The sequence below is a fragment of the Oenanthe melanoleuca genome, chromosome 20, assembly GCF_029582105.1.
Source record: "Oenanthe melanoleuca isolate GR-GAL-2019-014 chromosome 20, OMel1.0, whole genome shotgun sequence".
Classification (NCBI taxonomy): Eukaryota; Metazoa; Chordata; class Aves; order Passeriformes; family Muscicapidae; genus Oenanthe; species Oenanthe melanoleuca.
Genome location: NC_079353.1, coordinates 26,318 through 45,059, shown reverse-complemented (window position 1 = coordinate 45,059; position 18,742 = coordinate 26,318). Strand labels below are relative to the sequence as shown.

General features: G+C 36.4%; 1 protein-coding gene across 15 annotated transcripts in view; it reads right to left on the bottom strand.

Annotated features, from left to right (window-relative positions):
* Positions 1-18,742, bottom strand: part of NCOA3 (nuclear receptor coactivator 3) — a 52,143-nt gene that overhangs the window by 17,842 nt on the left and 15,559 nt on the right. For 6 of the 15 annotated variants that reach the window (XM_056507725.1, XM_056507737.1, XM_056507738.1 and 3 more), the window contains 6 exons: positions 11,081-11,156; positions 5,573-5,680; positions 3,648-3,820; positions 2,064-2,164; positions 914-1,088; positions 196-384 (listed from right to left, as the gene is read on the bottom strand). In XM_056507725.1, the coding sequence (XP_056363700.1) occupies positions 196-384; positions 914-1,088; positions 2,064-2,164; positions 3,648-3,820; positions 5,573-5,661 (727 nt within the window). In that variant the 5' untranslated portion in view covers positions 5,662-5,680; positions 11,081-11,156. Of the gene's footprint in view, positions 1-195; positions 385-913; positions 1,089-2,063; positions 2,165-3,647; positions 3,821-5,572; positions 5,681-6,876; positions 7,032-10,876; positions 11,157-13,050; positions 13,070-15,788; positions 15,840-18,742 lie in introns of those variants that run through there. The other 9 variants (XM_056507732.1, XM_056507734.1, XM_056507726.1 and 6 more) reach the window with 6 other exon arrangements.

Sequence of the window (18,742 nt, the reverse complement as noted above, 5' to 3'; positions counted from 1 at the left end):
TGAAAAAAGAATGTTTCTTCTTTCATTGTCTTCCTGTATTGAATAATCTAATAAAATAGCTGAAGCGTCTTGTATTGTTACAATGGAAGTACAGACAAAGGATTAAAGGCGCTCTGTTCTTGAAAATGGTTTGGAAAATATCAAAGAGCTTTTCACAGAAATTTCTATGCATGACAATTACACAAAAATTCCTACCTTCCCCCTCTTCCATCATAGCTCTTGGCTGTGATAAAGCAAAGCACTGCATAGTTTCATATCTTTGACGTATATCCTGGTAGCCTCCTGCGTCTTCAAAGGGATCGTGAGAGCTTTTCACCATCATCCGGCAATTGAATGTATGGCTCTTCTGTTTGGATGTTTCATTAGCCCAAGCAACTCCATTAACTTTAAAGAACACAGTAAGAATTAATAAAGATTTTCAGATAAAATCAACTCATAACTGATTCTTCTTAATTTACATACCCTGTTCCTAGATTACAGATTTTAAAGACTATTTTAAGAAACCTTCTCAATATACCATCAATATAGCTTGGTATAAAATAGGAGTATTGAGAACCATGTAAAAAATACTCTTTCTTTTTTGCATGACACTTTAAATCACTTGAAGGAGTACCGAGACGTTCCTTCAGCTAGCCTTGTGGTATTAGGGAAGGTGTTCCTTTAGTGTCGCTATTTCAAAGTTATAGGCAAACAAATTGCAAAAGCTAAAGTAAAGTGTAAATTTCCAGCACATTTACTTCTGATGACATGCTATTGTAAAAATTCAGTACTATTTATCAAGATTAACATATTTTTGTAGTAAAATATTCTTTATATTAGTAATCTGTTTTGAAAAGTTATCCTTTACAAGGCATTTTTTCTTCTCTGATTGTTTTCAAATAGTTTAGTAAGTGTAATAAATCAACTTTACTACCTGAAGATTTTGGTAAATTTTTAAGAAAGTCTTTCCGGTCATCTTCATGCAAGATACCATAGACACTTGTATTAACCAAATCTTCTTGTTTATACTGCAGATACTGTGTGACATTTTCTGATACAAATACGATGTTCCCATCTCGATTTACAACAAAGAGGAAGCCGTCCAATGCCTAAATATTAATGTGACAACATATCATATAAGACATACCAACTAATTCTGAGCATAATTTAGTTTAAAAACTATGTGGGTGATAAACATAATTTACAATATATTCACTTCTTTTCAGGACAGAGATGAAATTTTAAATTCTTCTTTGAGGAAAAGTGTGTCTGGAAGGGAATTATCTAAAGAAAAATAATAATAATAATTAATATGTCCATGTGATATTCCATTCAGCTTTCACATTGATAACCAGCCTTGTTTCATTCTTGATTCATATGAACACTAGATCATGAATTTGTAACATTAATTCAATAGTTAGCAAATTGAAACAAGAAGTTCAGTAGGAACAAGTAGTAAGACATGACGACATTTCTACCACCAAGTGATGAGATAGGAGGATTAAGCAAAATACTGTATGTTCTTAATTGAAAGAGAAATTCAATATCTATGTTAAAAATTAAGCTTCAAAAATACTTTGATGAACTTGTAAATATCACATTGGTTTTCTAGGCATAAAGAAAGGCTATCTGTTGTGTACCTTTGTTTACTATTATTTTTGGGTTATTTTACTTATGGCAACATTAATTTAAAATGCTTCATAATTTAGTAACACAAATGCAAACACATATAACAAACCTCTCCTTGCAAAAACTCCTCCATTTAAGGTCTATCCCCTACAAGAAATAAAATATTCCTTGCACAAATAAGCACTGCTTCAGCAGTAATTTGCTAATGACTGCTGGAGTAAATAAAGGATAGGAATATTAGACAAAATCAAAGGCTATTCTATTTCCTTCTATAGAGAATTTCACCAAAATTAAGAAAACATGATAGATTTTATTCCTGACCCATTCAAACATACTTCTGCATGGTGCTTGCATACTATTTCATTACTACGGGATTGCATACTTTATTGTAATATTTTCACCTGCCCCACATACTTGGTTCCACAGGGGCTTACTAGCGCCTAATTTGTACTTGCCTGTAATAAAAGAGGCCCCAATGAATCCTTGTCAATAACTCCTTGACCCGTGGATGATACATCAGCTTTCTGAACATCATCATCATTAGAAACTGCTTTCCCTGAAAGCCAAGAGATACATTTCTGTAAAGTGACTTTTCACGTGAAGGCCACATTTTAGTCTTACAAGCCAGATCCTAGGAAGGGTGCAAAATAAAGGCAAAAAGAAGCACAAAAGAGACAGGAGGGCTCATAAACTGTTGGTCGCTAAGACTAGAAAAAATGTCATGGTCACGTGAGGCCAAACTCTTTGCTCACATAAATTGACATGGCAGTTGAAGCTGACATGACGAACTTGCTTTGTGAACACTTCTTGTTGTTTCTTAGACATTGTCTGATGTGTACCTGACGAGTCTCTCATTAGCCATTAAACACACTCATTATATATATCTCTTTCTTGTGTTTTTATTCTGATCATCTCATTATCTTTGGCCATAGTCTTCAGATGCCATCGCCACTGTTCTATAAAAAGGCTTTGATTCATGTTAACAGTTGTGAGTCAGTATGTACAGATATGTGTATGTGTGTGCATGCGAATAATAAAATCATATTTTAAGAATCAAATTATCTTAAGTTAATTGATTGCAGGGGAAGGTGTAATGCGAATCCATGCTATGCAGCAGAATTACAGAAAAAACACTGTGAACTTTATTTTGTGGTACTTGCAGGTTAAGCAGACCAGAAGAGGAGCACATCATCTCAACTAGAATATGCTAGATGACACTACAAAAACTGTAAAAACAGATGATGATTTTTAAAAATCGTTGTAGCATGTCTTCATAAAATGTGGCAATTTACAGCAACAGGTAAGATACACACCACAGCATATTCCGTTTTTCTAACGCTTTACTGCACAAATGACACACATAAGCTTGGGAGGCTAGTCATTGAGAGGTGGAGATGGGGGTGGAGTGGTGCTTAAAAAAAGAAATAATATGTATCACTCACTCTGCATCTCAAAACATGGGTTTTGCATACAACTGTCAGTTAAAAAAAAGTATTATATCACTTAGGTTTACCCTACCTGACAGAAATCACCAAGAACAATGATGCATTGCTCCATTCCCCTTTGCTGAATTGGCTGAATACATTCAATCATAGTAAAAAAGCAATTAAAAAAAAAATCCATTAAAAAAATCACTATCTCTGAATGGAGGCTTGCCCATAAGAAAAGGATATGTTTCCTTGAAGTGAAAGGCAACAGTATGTATTCTTCATAGTGGTGAGTATTTGGTAGAGAATACAAGCAGATGGTAGAGTACCATCTCCTTTCTTTAACTATGTCTGCGGTACAAAACTGGTAAGAAAGGCCGCACAAAGTTTTAAAATCCTGAAGAAAAAGTGATGACACATACTTGTTTACTTTTAAACAGAAAATTACTTAAGGCGCATTTAAGGTTTGAATCAAGTCAAAGTCCAAAGACCTGCTATTATAGTTACATGCTATTGTGGAAACCACTGCTCAATTTTGCAAGTAACTATTACTTCAAAAAAAGAATCACAATGAAATTAAACGATTAATTTTGACTTAGTAGGGCACTATACCTTGCTCCTTTATTTGTCGAATCTGTCTCACGGTTTCTTTTAAAATAGCACATTTGTCTGGTTTGACATTGAAATTGTCAATGTCACTCAGATTAGCAGATATCAGCTCAGCCAGTTCTTCAATGTATTTGCTTTCCTGCTCACGTCGACGCTTCTCACCACTGCAGCCCAGACTAGGAATCAAAAACATTGTTTTGTATACTTATATACCATCCCATACAAAGCCTGTGCTCACTATGTGAACAATAATGTATTCACTTAACACCCATCCATAACTACTACCTAGGCAGCAGTTATTCTTCCAGCAAACATGAATCTGAAGGATAAATGCGTGTGTTTTGTTACACTGCTATTTGGTTTGGGGTTTGTGTTTGGTTTGCATATTTTTAAAGAATTTTAAGTACAAATTTATATCAAGAGAATAGAAGAAAGCTATTAATTAAAAAAGAATCATCCTGGTTTTACTCTATTACTCTACTGTCAAATTTAATGACGAGCAGCTGTTTTTGTTATAAAATTGTAGCACTCATACAGAAAGTATATTTTAATCTTAGAAACTGTTTAAAGTTGCTTAAAATTTACTAGACAAATGAAACTGAATTTTAGAATTCTATTAACTCCCTTCAGTTTGATTGTAAAGAGATGGCTATAGAAGGTGTATATACCTAAAAAATTTCTAGGCATCAGGACCTAAATGCCATCTCAACATGCAAGAAAAGCAGAATCACAGAACCTAATGCTGCTGGATATTTGAAATTCCTTTTCCTACCCAGGTTAATGTGCTGAGTAAAGAGACTGTCTACAGCCTAAATCAACAGGCAGAAATGTCACAGTATGGCAAGAACAGAAAAAGAAGGACTCAGGGCAGGGGTAAGAATGGACACATCAAAGCAATTGAAAGAGAATAATCATTCTTTGAGAAGAAAGCAAGTGAAGAAGTTAGGAAAGTATGCATGGACCAACACTGGAGAAAACGAATACATGACAAAGCAGGAGACTGAAAGATAAAGAAAGCCAATGAAGGGTGACAATCTGAAAAAGAACTCCTGAATGGACAGAGAGACACTGTAGAAAGGGAAAGAGAAAATGGAATGGAGGACACTCATAAAAAAACCAGTGGGATCCAGTGGAAGCATTTAAGGGTGTCATACACAATCTGTTGAATGATGAAGGCAATTGGCATGGGCCACTGGGGATGTATATATAAAAGGGACAAATATTAGTACACACAATGCCTAAGGACAAATTTAATAAATGTTAATACTCTATGGGAAGAAGAACACGAAAGCATAAAAGAGACTGCACGTGGTGGAGAGCAATGAAGCTTGTGGGGAACAGAAAACCGAGTCCCTCAGACAATAGTATCTGACAGAGCTGGTTGAGGGGCAGGAAGATAGCATACATTGCTAAAATTTGAGATGAACTTGAAAGAAACAGAAGTACAACCAAACCAGCAAAAAGCTCAAACTCTTGCAGTATTCTTTGCTAAATGTAACTGCTGGAAATGAGGCCTGTCAAATCAATTACAAGATACGAGATTATGCCTTTAAAATTCCTCTGAAGAAAGAGGTTTTTCTTCTTTTACCTTGCAATCACAACTTGGAAAGGGATTCCTTATCTAATGGAAGGTATCCCTGCCCTTGACAGGGGAAGTGAAACCAGATGATCTTTAAGGCCCATTTCAACTCAAACCATTCTATATGTCCACAGTATTAAAATTTCCACAGAATCTAAGCATAAAGAACAGTTCATCAACTTTGGCATACCTACTCCTAATAGTAAAGTTACTGATCTTTGCAACAGAAGCTGGCCTAGAGAGTTTTTCAACTAAACAAATTCCTTGGTTAGAACTTTAATTACAATGCAAATTTGAAAAGCATTTTTAAAAACTTATTAAAAAGCAGGAAAGTTCTATATAAACCTACCTTGCACCTGGTATATCACAGGACAATGGCTTGCGCTTCCTTGACTCATTAGTCAAAGTATCTAAGGAGTTTTCTCCTAATCCACTCATCTTGACCACACATCAGCAACTAAAAGCAATTAAATAATAATTGTGAATAAAATGCTCAAAATACTAATTCAAAACACAGAGAACTTATCCAGATAAGTATTTTATTTTGATCAGGTTTACAAGTGAATTTTCTTAATGCAAATCCATAAACTTTTTGCCTACTAAAAAATAATGTTTGCTTACCTTTCTTTAAAATCTGCCCTGTATTTAGCCAAAACACAGGTTATTAAAGCTTTCTATCACTGTAAGCAAAAGTAAAGGTTAAAAATGCATTTAATTTTTTTTTCAGAGATATTTAAAATGTGCACCATTGAACTGGGACCACTGTATAGCTCCAATTAGTCTAAAAAAAGATTCTCAGTATTTAAACATATATTTAGATACCCTGAAAAGAAAGCAATAAATTAATGTTATACCAAAACACAGTTGCAGAAGCAAATAATTTTCACCCTTAGGAGTGTATCAGGGAGCTTACAGGATTTTCAAACCCATCTCTGCATACAGCAAACAGATTACTATTACCATCTTCACATGTTACTAGAGTTTTCACATCTCATGCTAAACCTTCAAAAATCAATACCATTTTCTAAAACTTTAAGGCCAAGGCAAGCAAAGACTTCAACTGTCTTTCATTTCTATTGCTTCTGCAGCAAAGACTGAGCCATAACCCAAGAAAATACCAGGTGATTTTGTTGAAGGCTAGTTACATTAAACAAACCTAGCAGATTAGATCTATGTGACACTCATCTCCCCTCACTCCCAAGAGAAAAAAGGAGCACAGACACAGATGAGAGAAGAAAGCAGTGTCTGGTCCTGCTATACTAGGATAAATAACATGATGAGGGAGGGAAAAATTTAATGGATCCATGCTATGTATCTAGTTGGAGTATTTTAGAACAAAACTAGAACTATAAAACAATTTAAAAAATTGTTTTTGGTCTTTTGTACTATAGCGAGACAAAACAAATCTACGCAGTTATTTTATCCTTTTTACAGAAATTTCCAAAGTAAGTGTAAATTTAATTTACTGCATTCTAGTTCAGACTGCAGTTCTTTACCCCAAACAGCAGTGGCAATAAATGGTGCTAAATATTTAATTAATAGAGTTAGACTTGTCAGTTAGAGAGAACCTTTTTGCATAACATAACCTAGGCACTAAAATCTTTTACAGAAAAAGTTCTTTGTCTCCATAAGCAAAAACTATCATTACGATACCTGTTAAAAGAAACTGGCCTGGGATGACCAAATTCCTAGGAGTCAGTGATCACATATCCCAGGTACACGATAGAACTAATTGAAGTTTATGTTAACGTATCAGAGGCTGATGGCCAATTGGCTCAAGCAGCTCTGCAGAACAGAATATGAGCACCCTATGGAACAAGAAGTTAGTTAAACGCAAGTCAGCAGTGTATTCTTGCAGCAAAGACAACCAGCCCCAAAGAAAGAGCACCCAATCAACTAACCACTTCCAGGACAAGATAGCGAAGGGAAAAAAAAAAAAAAAAAAAAAAAAAAAAAAAAAAAAAAAGTGTGTGCATTACTTTTGAGGTTACTAACCTTGACTGACTGAATTTTTGCTTACTGGCTTCTTGTGAGGGGCAGGGGAGGGGAAGAAAATCTGCTTTAGTTTTTCAAAAGTCTAAACAGAAAGGACAAAGGCACACAAGAACAGATTTGCACGAAGCAGCATGGAGGTTTTTAATTCTACACATGGGGAACTTAAAAGAACATTCTTCTTACAACAGTGCAAAATTTTGAAAGCTAGATAGGACAGAGGACTTGACTACTCTAGCATGTGTAAAAAGCCCAGAAATAAAATGGCATCTTTAAAGTACAAATTGTCTTTGCAGCTAAGAAAATGTTACAATGATTAACATAAAACTGTATCATAACAGTCCTCATGCCAATCTGATATACATCACAAAAGGAAGGATAACATGTTTTTGAAATGACAACAGAATTAAACCCAACAATCAAACAATCTTCCACTTGAAATAAACAATTACAAAAGATGCCTAACTCTGTACTACGGGCGTGAACGGCACAGTTAAGAACTTGGTCTTACATATGAATATTTGATGAAACAGGATGAATAAAACAAACCCAACAGAGATGGAAGAGCAAGCCTGAAGACCTTTATCCATTCATATATTCCTCCAGGGCAAAAAGATCCCAAATACATACATAGTGGCTCACTTCACAAAAAGTTCAAGAAAAATACACTGTTGGGCCTCTAGATGACAGTACAGAATTGGACAACTGCAGGGATTGTATTTCCTTCAATTAGCTTCACTCATCTGAACAAGTAAGCAGTTGGGGAAAAGATTATAAAAACAGCTTATGATCATGCAAGAAGCAGTTGATTATCCGAAGCTGATACTTATCATTCATTACATATGACTCAAGGTCTTATGTCTACAGACCTCACAGCTGAGGCTGTATAATCAGTCATGCTGAAGGTGACACCCGCATACACTTCCAGGATGTGCTGCTTCCTTCCCTGTAACTAAGTTTACAGGCTGAATATAGACAGACCTGAAGGTTTAAGAGCTAATGTGGAAAGAGAAAGGAAGAGCTTAAAATGTAAGTCTCAAGGCTAGCTCACGAAGGGTGTGGACAAAGCAAGTATGTCTGAAGCCAGAAGTAAATTCTGTTTAAGAGAATGAAACATCTGAAACACATTAAGCAGTTGAAAATTTGAGCTAAGACAGACATTCACTATAACATAATTTTGAAGGTTACATGGCAGTATTAAATTATTTAGAAATGTCATTTTGGGCCTAACATCTACTTGTGTTGAGAGACAACTCACAATGTAATTCAGTAGAAAACAAAAAATTACTACATTTTGTCTCAGAAATGTGATAAATATAGGACCTTGGATAAGAAGGAAAAACCATTAATTTTGACATTTTTAATCAGTATTTTTTTTTAAATCAGTAATTTTGCATAGGCTGTTCCCCTACTCTTACACCCAAGTAGCCAGTGGTAGTTTATTCAGGCCTGAAGCTGCAGTTGCTGCACATGCATTTTCCTTTTGCTAAGAATATCACTGCAAGCTGCACACGCAAGTCATGCCTAGAACTCTGTAACTGTTCAGCTAAAGAAATAACAGAAGTTGCTTCCTAATGCAGATGGATTTACAGTACAAATTGTTAACAGCCAAACTAATTTCCCAGCTTTAGTATTTGCAAAAGAAGCTACTACTCAGTGAGTTAATAAAGAAAGAAATTACCAGTTTTAAAATACCAGGTGTTACATTTGTTCATTGAAGATGAACCAGTAATGTCTAATGGGCTAAGAAGCTTTTCCAAAAGGAAGGCTATTTAGGGGGTTTTGGGGAGTTTTCCTGGAGCTAATTATTTCAAAAGACAGCTCTGAAACACAGGTTTCAAAAGTTGAAACTTTCATGCATTTTTACTACTAAAAGTAAAACAAATTAACACAGGCATCTTTGTAAACTTACTTTCTGAGCTAAGAGGCAACAATGATATTTCTGGCTTATGAGACAGTAATGGCAGCTGGAAAGGCTTCTCTGCTAGTTACATCACACAATATTACCTAGCTAAATAAAGCATTTTTTTAAAGAAAAGAATTAGAGTGAAATTCTTTCTGTTACTTGCATGATTAAAATGAATCTAAAAGCTAGCTTAATTTGACTGAATAGCTCAGTTACTACATAAAACTGAGCAAATGCAAGAAACTCTGCTAAATTTTACATCAGTATAAATTACCCAACACAAAGTCTTAAATTTTCCAACATTCTTCTCAATACAAGAAAAAAAAAAAAAAAAAAAAAAGAAAGATCTTCTTGTTCAGCAGTAACTGTACTGAAAAAACACCAGTCATTGTTAAGGTGCTTATGCCTACACCCTTTGCAATGTACCATACACTTTTCATATATCAAGTCTATTCCTTCTCAGTGAAAAGCATGAATGAGCTGCTAAAAAGGTACTGGGTTCTGCACATAAAATATGTTTTGCAGATAAAATATGTTACAGTAATTAGCAATCCATCCATTGCAACAACGTATGTACAGCCTTCCAAACAAAACATTGAATTTAAAGAAATCATGAGCATTTATGAGCAGCAGTGTCCAACCTGCCACGCTTTCAGTACTTCAACACAGTAAAATCCATTGCCTTTTAAAATTCCACCCTGGAGTAACAAGAAAATGATGCACATGCCAACAGTGCAGTATGTTTGCAATGGGCAAAGTCCTTAGGCCATTTCCTTCAGAGCATTCAAGCCAAAACGATGTTGAAATTACTAAGCACAGTAAGCAGAAAGTTTCTGTTTGATTCAACTATTTCTTCCCTGGTCTTACTCAACTCATATGCCCATAGAATTTGGAAAGCTACTAACTTAGTATCCCTTAGACTGCTTTCTGCTAGCTCATCTTTCAATGCACTTGTTTCCTTGTCCAGCTCAAGCGTGATTCCCCTGTGCCCCTGCTCTCAGTAGCTGGTAGATGAAAGACTTGTTCACCAAACAGGACATGGCAAGTAAGAAGGTTTTGTCCTAGCAGGGGCCCAAAAATACAAACAATTACATGCTTGCTTCAGATTTAGTTTTTGTATCTGTTTCGCTGAAACTGTTGACTACCCTCCAAAACACACAACTATACAATACAAAACAAATACAAAATATTTTCTTAAATCATGTTTTTTTGCATGAAAACATTTTAAATACTTTGTTGGTCCCGTGCAACCACCAAGTTTTTCCTATATTAAGTATGTGTACTTGTAGTATCCTGCATCCTTGGAAGCTCTTCTGTCTGAGCTGATTTCTTGTTTGAAAAATTGACTAAGTAGAACTCAGCATTATCAGAATAAGTCAGTTACAAAGAATTAAATCAAACGAGTTCATGACAATGAATCATGAGGATGCCCTGGAATTTTTAAAATTGTATATAATGTTAAAATATTAAATATAACCTCCCCCTCCTGAAAGCCAAAATATAAGTCACAAATTTTTGCAAGATGCAGATTGCAACACTTAAATTTTGATAATAAATAAAACTAGAGGATATTCCATTCCACAGCTCCGTATACTTAGTGGAAATTTGTTATTTCAACCTTGTATCTCCCTCAAATACACATTAAAAAGTATCAAAGGTTTCCTGTGAGGCTTCTGATTCAAAATATTCCTGATATTATGCAAAGATTCTTTTGGTCTCCGACTGACCACAGAAACAACTTATGTTTCCACTTACATAGACAGGAATCCACAGGAATATAAGCAGCAATTTCATTTTCTGGCAGTGGTGCAGTAAGTTTTTTTGGTTTGAGTTGGGTTTTTTTCTTCTTTCTTCCCTCCCATCCTTTTCCTTTTTTTAAGTACATGCTTCTCATATACTAAAGTGTAGCTTTAAAAATGTTCAGGTATATATAGTCCAAATATGAGATCAGTCACTTACTAGTCCTTAGCAAACATTCAAGCACTGCATATCTTTCAGAAGACCTTCAAAATCAGAAGTCATTTTAAGTCACATCCTGGAAAACAAAAATAATATATAATATGTAACTGCAAGTAACGGTCTTCTCTGGTATACCTTGAACAATTGACCATTCAACTCTGTTGTCCCTCTCTAAACTCATAGGCTCCTCTTCTAAATACTTATGCTTAATATGCTTAACATCTTAGTATCTTAACATCTTAAAATAAAAAACAAAAAAACCAACAAAAACCACATTTTATTTTAACACTGTTGTCTGTTCTGCCCCACATTAATTAGTTTATGTTATTAGGGTGCTTGTATCAAAGCGCAGCATGCACTAAGCACTTGGCATTTGGGGCTGAGCAGTCAGCTTCCCCATCAGATCTCACCATACCAGTACAATCTTCAACATGTGAGCATACAATTTCCTGTCTAAAGCCTGCTCAACCAAAATCCAAGAGTGCTGAAACAAAAACGTCATTCAGAATCTTTTGATCTCAATGAGCTCAACATACTAACCTTTGACTGATTTACCCACTCTCAGGATGAATGAGCTAGAAAGATAATCAATTCACACCAGAAATGTGAAGAAACCTAGCATCCAACACAGCTTTGGCTACCAAATCTATGTTTACATATGGTAGGTTTTTTGACCAAACTTTTAAAACACACAAAGAAAGATCATTACATTACAGTCTGGATGAGATGGATAAGTGACAAGTCATATTGTCACCTGTGCCACAGACAACAATATGTCAGGCACCTAAAGACAGAACACACTACACTGCTCAGGTTACAAATATGCCTACATATAATGTGCCAGATATGGTAAACACAACGGTCACTTCTTAAAAGAAGACATAAGAAGGGTAGCATTTGCGATCTTCTTTAAATGTTTCAGAGATAATAATTAATATGCCTTTTAAAAAAATGAACCCTAATACAATACAATTAAAATCACAGTGCCTAAGACCCATATATTTTTAAACCTCTAAGGCAGGGGCAAATGCAGCAGATAAAAAATGCCACAGAACCTTTTATACAGCTTTGTGAATCTGAAAGTGCAATGTAACAAACGACTGAAACAGACTTACGTACACTGAGTAAATAAAGAGGTTTTCATGTACCACAAATAGTTCATACTAAAAAGTCTTTCAACACCTTTTAAGATGAAAGCACCTATACTTATATTATGAAGCACACAGGAAATTATATTAGTTGTATTAATATACCACTGTGCTAATCCAGCACTTTCTCCATCAGTACAGTAAATAATAAAATACTATTCCAAAGGCATTTGATCATTCTCAACTCTTTCTCCGTCCCACATTCCTACCAGTTCCCCTGCAGTGTTTATGTTTAGTAAACACCATGCACTCCTGGGCTATTTCTCAGACATGACAATTAACCTGAACCTTTTCCACTTTGCACGTATTAATATGACAGGACACTTTCTGTTAAGAGATCGCCAGAGGTGGAAGATGCTTGGAGTTTGTCTCCTATTCCTCTGATAAATAATGTGTGTGATCTATTTTTGGAATGTCATTACTCATTAATTTGTTTCCTAGGCATCCTGGTTTGCCAGTCAGAGCAACAGATAAAGGACCACGCTAACAGCAAACAAAATGTATGACAGAGAAAAGTGGGGCCCCAGTGAACACACAGTTATAAAAAGGACTATTTTTTATCCTTATGCCTTCACCACACACTGCCAAACACTTGCAAGAATTTGTCACTTGTCAGCTTCCAAACAAAGCACTGTGATGAAGTGGTCACTGGATCTCATCGCAGCTCCAAAGCTACGTGAGCTGTGTTATTAGTTCAGAACAATCACTGTCCTCAGAAGCCAGCTGTAAACAGGTAGCAGCTTATCTGGCTAGATGAGTTTGTTCAGGATATAGCTTTTGTAAGGAAAAGGCCATTGGGCATGATGCAGTCATGCCACTTACTTGCATGATCCTGGCAGTGAGAATTGGTATGCTCAAACACAGCCAGCCAAGAAAATATTGAAGGGCGGTCTTCGACCTTGACTAATTTCCAAGACACTCTGCTGGAAGAGGCAATTTGGGCTTTCATTATAGCTGATGGCTTCAGTTGAGTTGTTATAGAATGTATTTTAGAATATTTTTAATGTAAGTCCTTAAAGACTGGTATCCAAAAAGAGGTGGTAAACAGTTACTTTTAAAAAAACAGCATGATATTTACTGAATATATACATATATAGAAACAGAAAAATCTCTAGCTCAAATACCAGAAAGAAAGAAACAGGATGTGATGCCTGGGTTTCTACAATGGGACTTCAAACTTACGTAACTAGTAGGAAACAACAGAACACCACTATTATTATATATTATTATATATGATATGATAATGATATGATATGATAATGATATGATATTATAATGATATGATTATGATATGATATGATATTATAATGATATGATATGATAATGATATGATGATAATGATGATATGATAATAATGATATGATAATGATATGATAATGATATGATACATGTAACAACATGCTCACAATAATTGCAGTCCCTCTTCCTAAATACTGAAAGGCAGTTCCAAAAAACACAGCATTTCACACAACCAAACCTCTAGTACTGAACAGGAGCACTGATCACCCTCTGAAAAAAAGGTGCCAGAAACTGGGAGGCATGCAGTCATGAATTTGAGGCCAGCTGAAATACTCAATACTTTCAAGGGAACTTGTATTTGAAGGAACAGAATTCAACACAACAAACAGTAACAGGAAGCACCTTAAATAATTTAGCTAAATGTTTGATTTAATCTCAGAATCCTATCAAACAACTAAAAATTATGCCTCATCAACAGTTGTTTACCTTTTGAGTGCTGGGAAATAAAGTAGCCAAACATAAAAGGTTGTTGGTACAAGACATGTAATGTGAAATAAAGAACAGTTTCCTGTTTCTGTAAATGCTTGCATTATCTATACATAAATAACCTATCTCAAGACCATGGAAAAGAAATGTTTGCTTATAGCAAAATAATTTTTAATGAGTGGAAGACCACTGCGACTACTTGCTCAAATAAACCATTTGCACATCAGTGCAACTAAAATGGTCCCTGAGCAAATATAAATTGTCTACCACGACACCTCAATATATGGAATCAAGAGATGAAACACATGTGGTGTTCCCTGTACTTCAAGGAAATCTACAGCTATGATAAGATCGAAAATCTAAATTCACTCTTCTGACAGACAGGAAACATGGTATTGAGAATTGCCAGTCTCAAATCATAGCAAACACAGCAAAAATTCCTAGGTTCATATCGAAATTAAAACACATAAAATTAAGTATTTATTTTAAAATTAGTTGTTTCTAATATTCCTAGTTGTTTTAACAGCACAGGTGAACACATCTGCCTTTACTCTTTAGGATAGCAGAAATACAGCTTTAAAATTTAACCACACGCTTAGATTTCACACTAAAAATGCACACTCCTTTGGTGATATTTTAAAGTTGGTATCTTCTGCCATATTTTACCATGGATTTCCAGTATATACAAATACTGGCAGCTAAATCTTCCAGTCACTCAAGTAGAATAATTTAAAAATTATTTGTGACCTAAATTTCCTTTTGTATAGGCCATGCCAATTTGCCTGAGAAAGGAATCAAAGGAGGAACGGTCATTAGAGTTTCATGTGAGAAAAGAACCCAGAAGAGTGCACACATCTGTGACATCTCAATACAAACAGAGACAATAGAAACCTTATACAGCTATACTGGAGGGTGTGGGGGAGGAAGGCTTGCAAACCTTTTTTGTTTGTAACACGAAGATGTGTATAATTTTGTAAAATGCAGTTAGGAAGCCTCATGTAGCATAACTAAATTAGTCTGTTTCTTGCTGGATCTTTCTGATGAATTTGATTTTTAGATTAATCAGGCAGCAGTCATGAAGCAAACACAGAAACAGGAAAAGAAAACATAAGTAGACATTCCCTCATTAAACAGACATATACACTGCATGAGACATATATTCTGAAGTTTCTACCACATTACAAAACTGTATTTATTTCTTTGTTACATCACATCATTTGTAGCTCCAGTTTAAACTATCAAAACCAGGTATCTCATCAAACAGTTTTAACAGGGAAAGAAGGAAAAGAAAACTAATCAGTTACTGCTTGTGCACACAAATCAAAGAAATTGTGAAAGATAGTACAATTGTCCTATGAGGTTTGTTGTGTTTAACAAAACTACATGCAGCTTAGAAGCAGTGTGGAATATTAATCTAGACATCTCTAGACATATGTGAGGACATCACCACACATCCTCAGTCCTCAAGACATAAAAGTGATTACAGTGGCCCTCTTACAACTGTATCGTAATAACAACAGAGTGAGAGCAAGAGAGAGCGAGCGAGAGCGAGAAAGTGATGCTGCCTCTCAAGTGAATTCTGGACAATAGCTGTTACACCTACATAGCTTTTGGAGCAGAGAAAAAAACATCAAAAAACATTTAAAAAAATGTCTTTCAATAAGTTGTTGCTATAAACATGGTCTTTGAAATAGCATTTGAAATCCAGAAACACAAGTCATTATTGCTGCAGAAGACCAAGAGTTCACCTATCACTGAAAAGCAGCAACAAGGATGTGGACAGGATGGTTTTGAGGCAAACCTATTGAGGAAGAAGCTAAGAAAAAGCCACTTACTGCTTCCCACGATGAAACCATGGCACTGAAGGTAGTAAGTTTCACCACCAACTGAACATAATAGTTTTCCAAATTGAGAGGCTGTGCTCTAGAATTTCCTCTAAATCACCTTTCCATCCTTTTGCTTAGAAGAAAGTAGATATAAAACTGCTTTCTAGCTAGAAAACTGCTTACTCTAGATAGAGAAAAATAGATAAAAACACCGTGGCATGAACTTCTCTGTAAATTTCTCATTCACCATGTAGAAACCTTGGCGGGGCAGAAAATTCTAATATGGCAGCTGTAAAGTAGCTGGCAAGACCCCATTGTGGAATATGGGGAGATGAAACCAACATCAAGATCTATTCTGAATAAACACGCAGAATAAAGCAGTATAGAACGGCCAACACATATTTGCAGTCTGTGAGTGCTCATTTAACGCTCTTTGGTCACAAAATGTCTTCACAGTATCCATGATACTCTTATTTTCAGCCACACTCATTACACGAAATGGTTATACTAGCAATTTTCATTATCAGCAGTTAGCTCTCGATAATGCCTTGAAAAACACTCCCTCCAGTGGGGTCCTTTGAGGTTATAGGATTTACAAGACTAACAAAATTTGTGCTTCTGTAGCTTCAGTATCAGTGCCACCTTTTTTTGCCCATTTCCCATCCTACTGCTGGCATGGTCAGCAAAAATTTTAGAGTTCATGGATTTTTACCCCTAAAAGGCATGTACACACAATGTTATCACAATGCAATCATGTAACTGTTCAGGACAAGGCTAAGATACATTAAACGATGCTTCAGAAATAGGGTTCAGAAGTGATTCCTAATTTCTGACGGTTGTTACTGACTCTCTTTTAGAAAAGCATTTATTCCGTTTTAGTGCGATAGGCAACATGATGTGCAACTTTGTTGCATCTCCACCGTGAAGGCAGGTGAACTGCCACGAGGACAATGAGCAGCAGAGCAGGCACAGGGAGGACAGAACGAAGAATCACAGGGAACAGGAAAAAATATACTATATAATAGCTTCTGCTTAGGCACACTAGCTGGAATAAACGGGGAGGCTACAAATGATCACTCTAAGTGCAAGTTTCTTCTGCAGTTGCAAGGAGAATTGCACACGAGGGTGCAGAGGATCTGCTATAAATAATTTAATAATCACTGTTCCCTCGATGTTGTAATGCTTTTGGAGACTCCCTCAATTCCCAGAAAAAGCTGCATCAAGAACAGCAGCACTACAAGACCAGCCCACATCAAACCGCCACAATTCTACCATATTAACACTGCTGTAAAGGAAACACTTCTTAACCACTAAACTGCTTACAGAACTGAATTTTTAGAGTCCAAATCACAGCAGTCGTGGGTCCCTCCCCTGCTTAATCTCTTAGGAAAACGAGCACGCTGTATAAATCCGATGAAACTATTTCCAAGAACAAGACAGGAGAGGCGTGAAAACAACAAACTGAAGTAGTCAGTCATCAGGTTTCTTTGTTGAGGAAGAGTTTTGAAGATGCTGAGTGACTCCTTGATTAAGGGACACTTGACATTCAGTAAATTTAATGTTCCAGCAAGAACTGGTCGCCCGGATACCTGTGCCTCCAAGCCAGTGAGGGAGGAAATGGAAGCTTACGCAGAAAATTAATCATCAGTGATTCTTTTGTCAGTGGAAAGACACATACTTAAGGGGAAAGAAACGTAAAATAATTAAATTTCGTATTCATACTTGCAATGCTGCTATTATTTGTCTGGTTTGGCAAAGCTACACAGGGAAGATGAATTTTCTTGGCCACCGATATTTCGGGTTTGTGATAAACCTACACAATATGAAAATGACACACACATTAATTAGGTCCAGAATTTGCTGGCATCACACACCCTAAATAAAAATTCCTAACATTGGCTACTCTGGGCCCCTGACACTTCACAATTTGGAAGTGAAGTTCAGCTGGCACTACTTGTCTCTCATACTGAGGTGTTGGGTGTTTTCTTGTTTAAGGAAGATGCAGAATAGAAAAGCAGTTAGTTAGGTAAATATGTATTTAATTCACAGATGTATGAACTAAGCAGTAATACTGAGACATTTCTACATCGGATTTCAGTAAGGAGACACCACCTCAATTTTTAAAAAACTCAACACGTTTATTAAGCAATGTACCAGGTGACTTATCCTCCCTTCCCCACTTTCTAATTAGCTCTGATCATAAGCATCAATTTCAAGGTTGCTTTTAGTTGGGTTGTTTTTTCTTCAGCTATACAGAAACATGTTGGAAACTGAAAGAATGGACTCCTAGTACCTCAGGGATGGGACTTTTAGAAGATAGTTGGTACTAGCCGTTCATTAAAGCAAATTCTAGCTCTGCCGTTAGCGACACATAACCAAACTACTCGCTTGTTCTCGTCCTCCCCCTCCGCCGGGGAGGCTGCATGCAGCACAGCACGATCACAGAGAAAAAAATACAGGAAAAGGGGAGGGGGGTGGAAAAGAAGCCCTCTGCTCTTGGCAAGAGGAAGGCGTTCCACAAGAACTGCCAAAGGGTCAAAAGTTTACCGTGGTTTCAATTTCACCTTTTCGCAACCAATGAGCAAGCGGCGGCTCCAGACAGAACCGTGGGCGGCAGCGGCCCTTAACCCCTTGCGGCCCGGCCCGGCCCGCCGGGGAGCGGATAGCGAGGGGAAAGGGCCTCTCCTCGCCTTATCCTCCCTTCGAATGAGCAGCAGAACAACGTGCATTAGAACAACGTGCAGCTGCTCCGGAATGAGCATTGCTTTCAGCATGGAAATAAAAGGAAAGGGGAGTCGTCGGAAGCAGTATGGCAGTGAGTCAGAAATTGAGACCTGCAAAAGTAGGGCCTCTTTCCCCTGCTTTAGCTGAAAAATATGGCAGTAAGCAAAGGGCTAGAACTGCTACTAGGCATTATCAAAGCATCACTTAACTCTGGAGGTGCTACAGCTATGAGCTGCCTG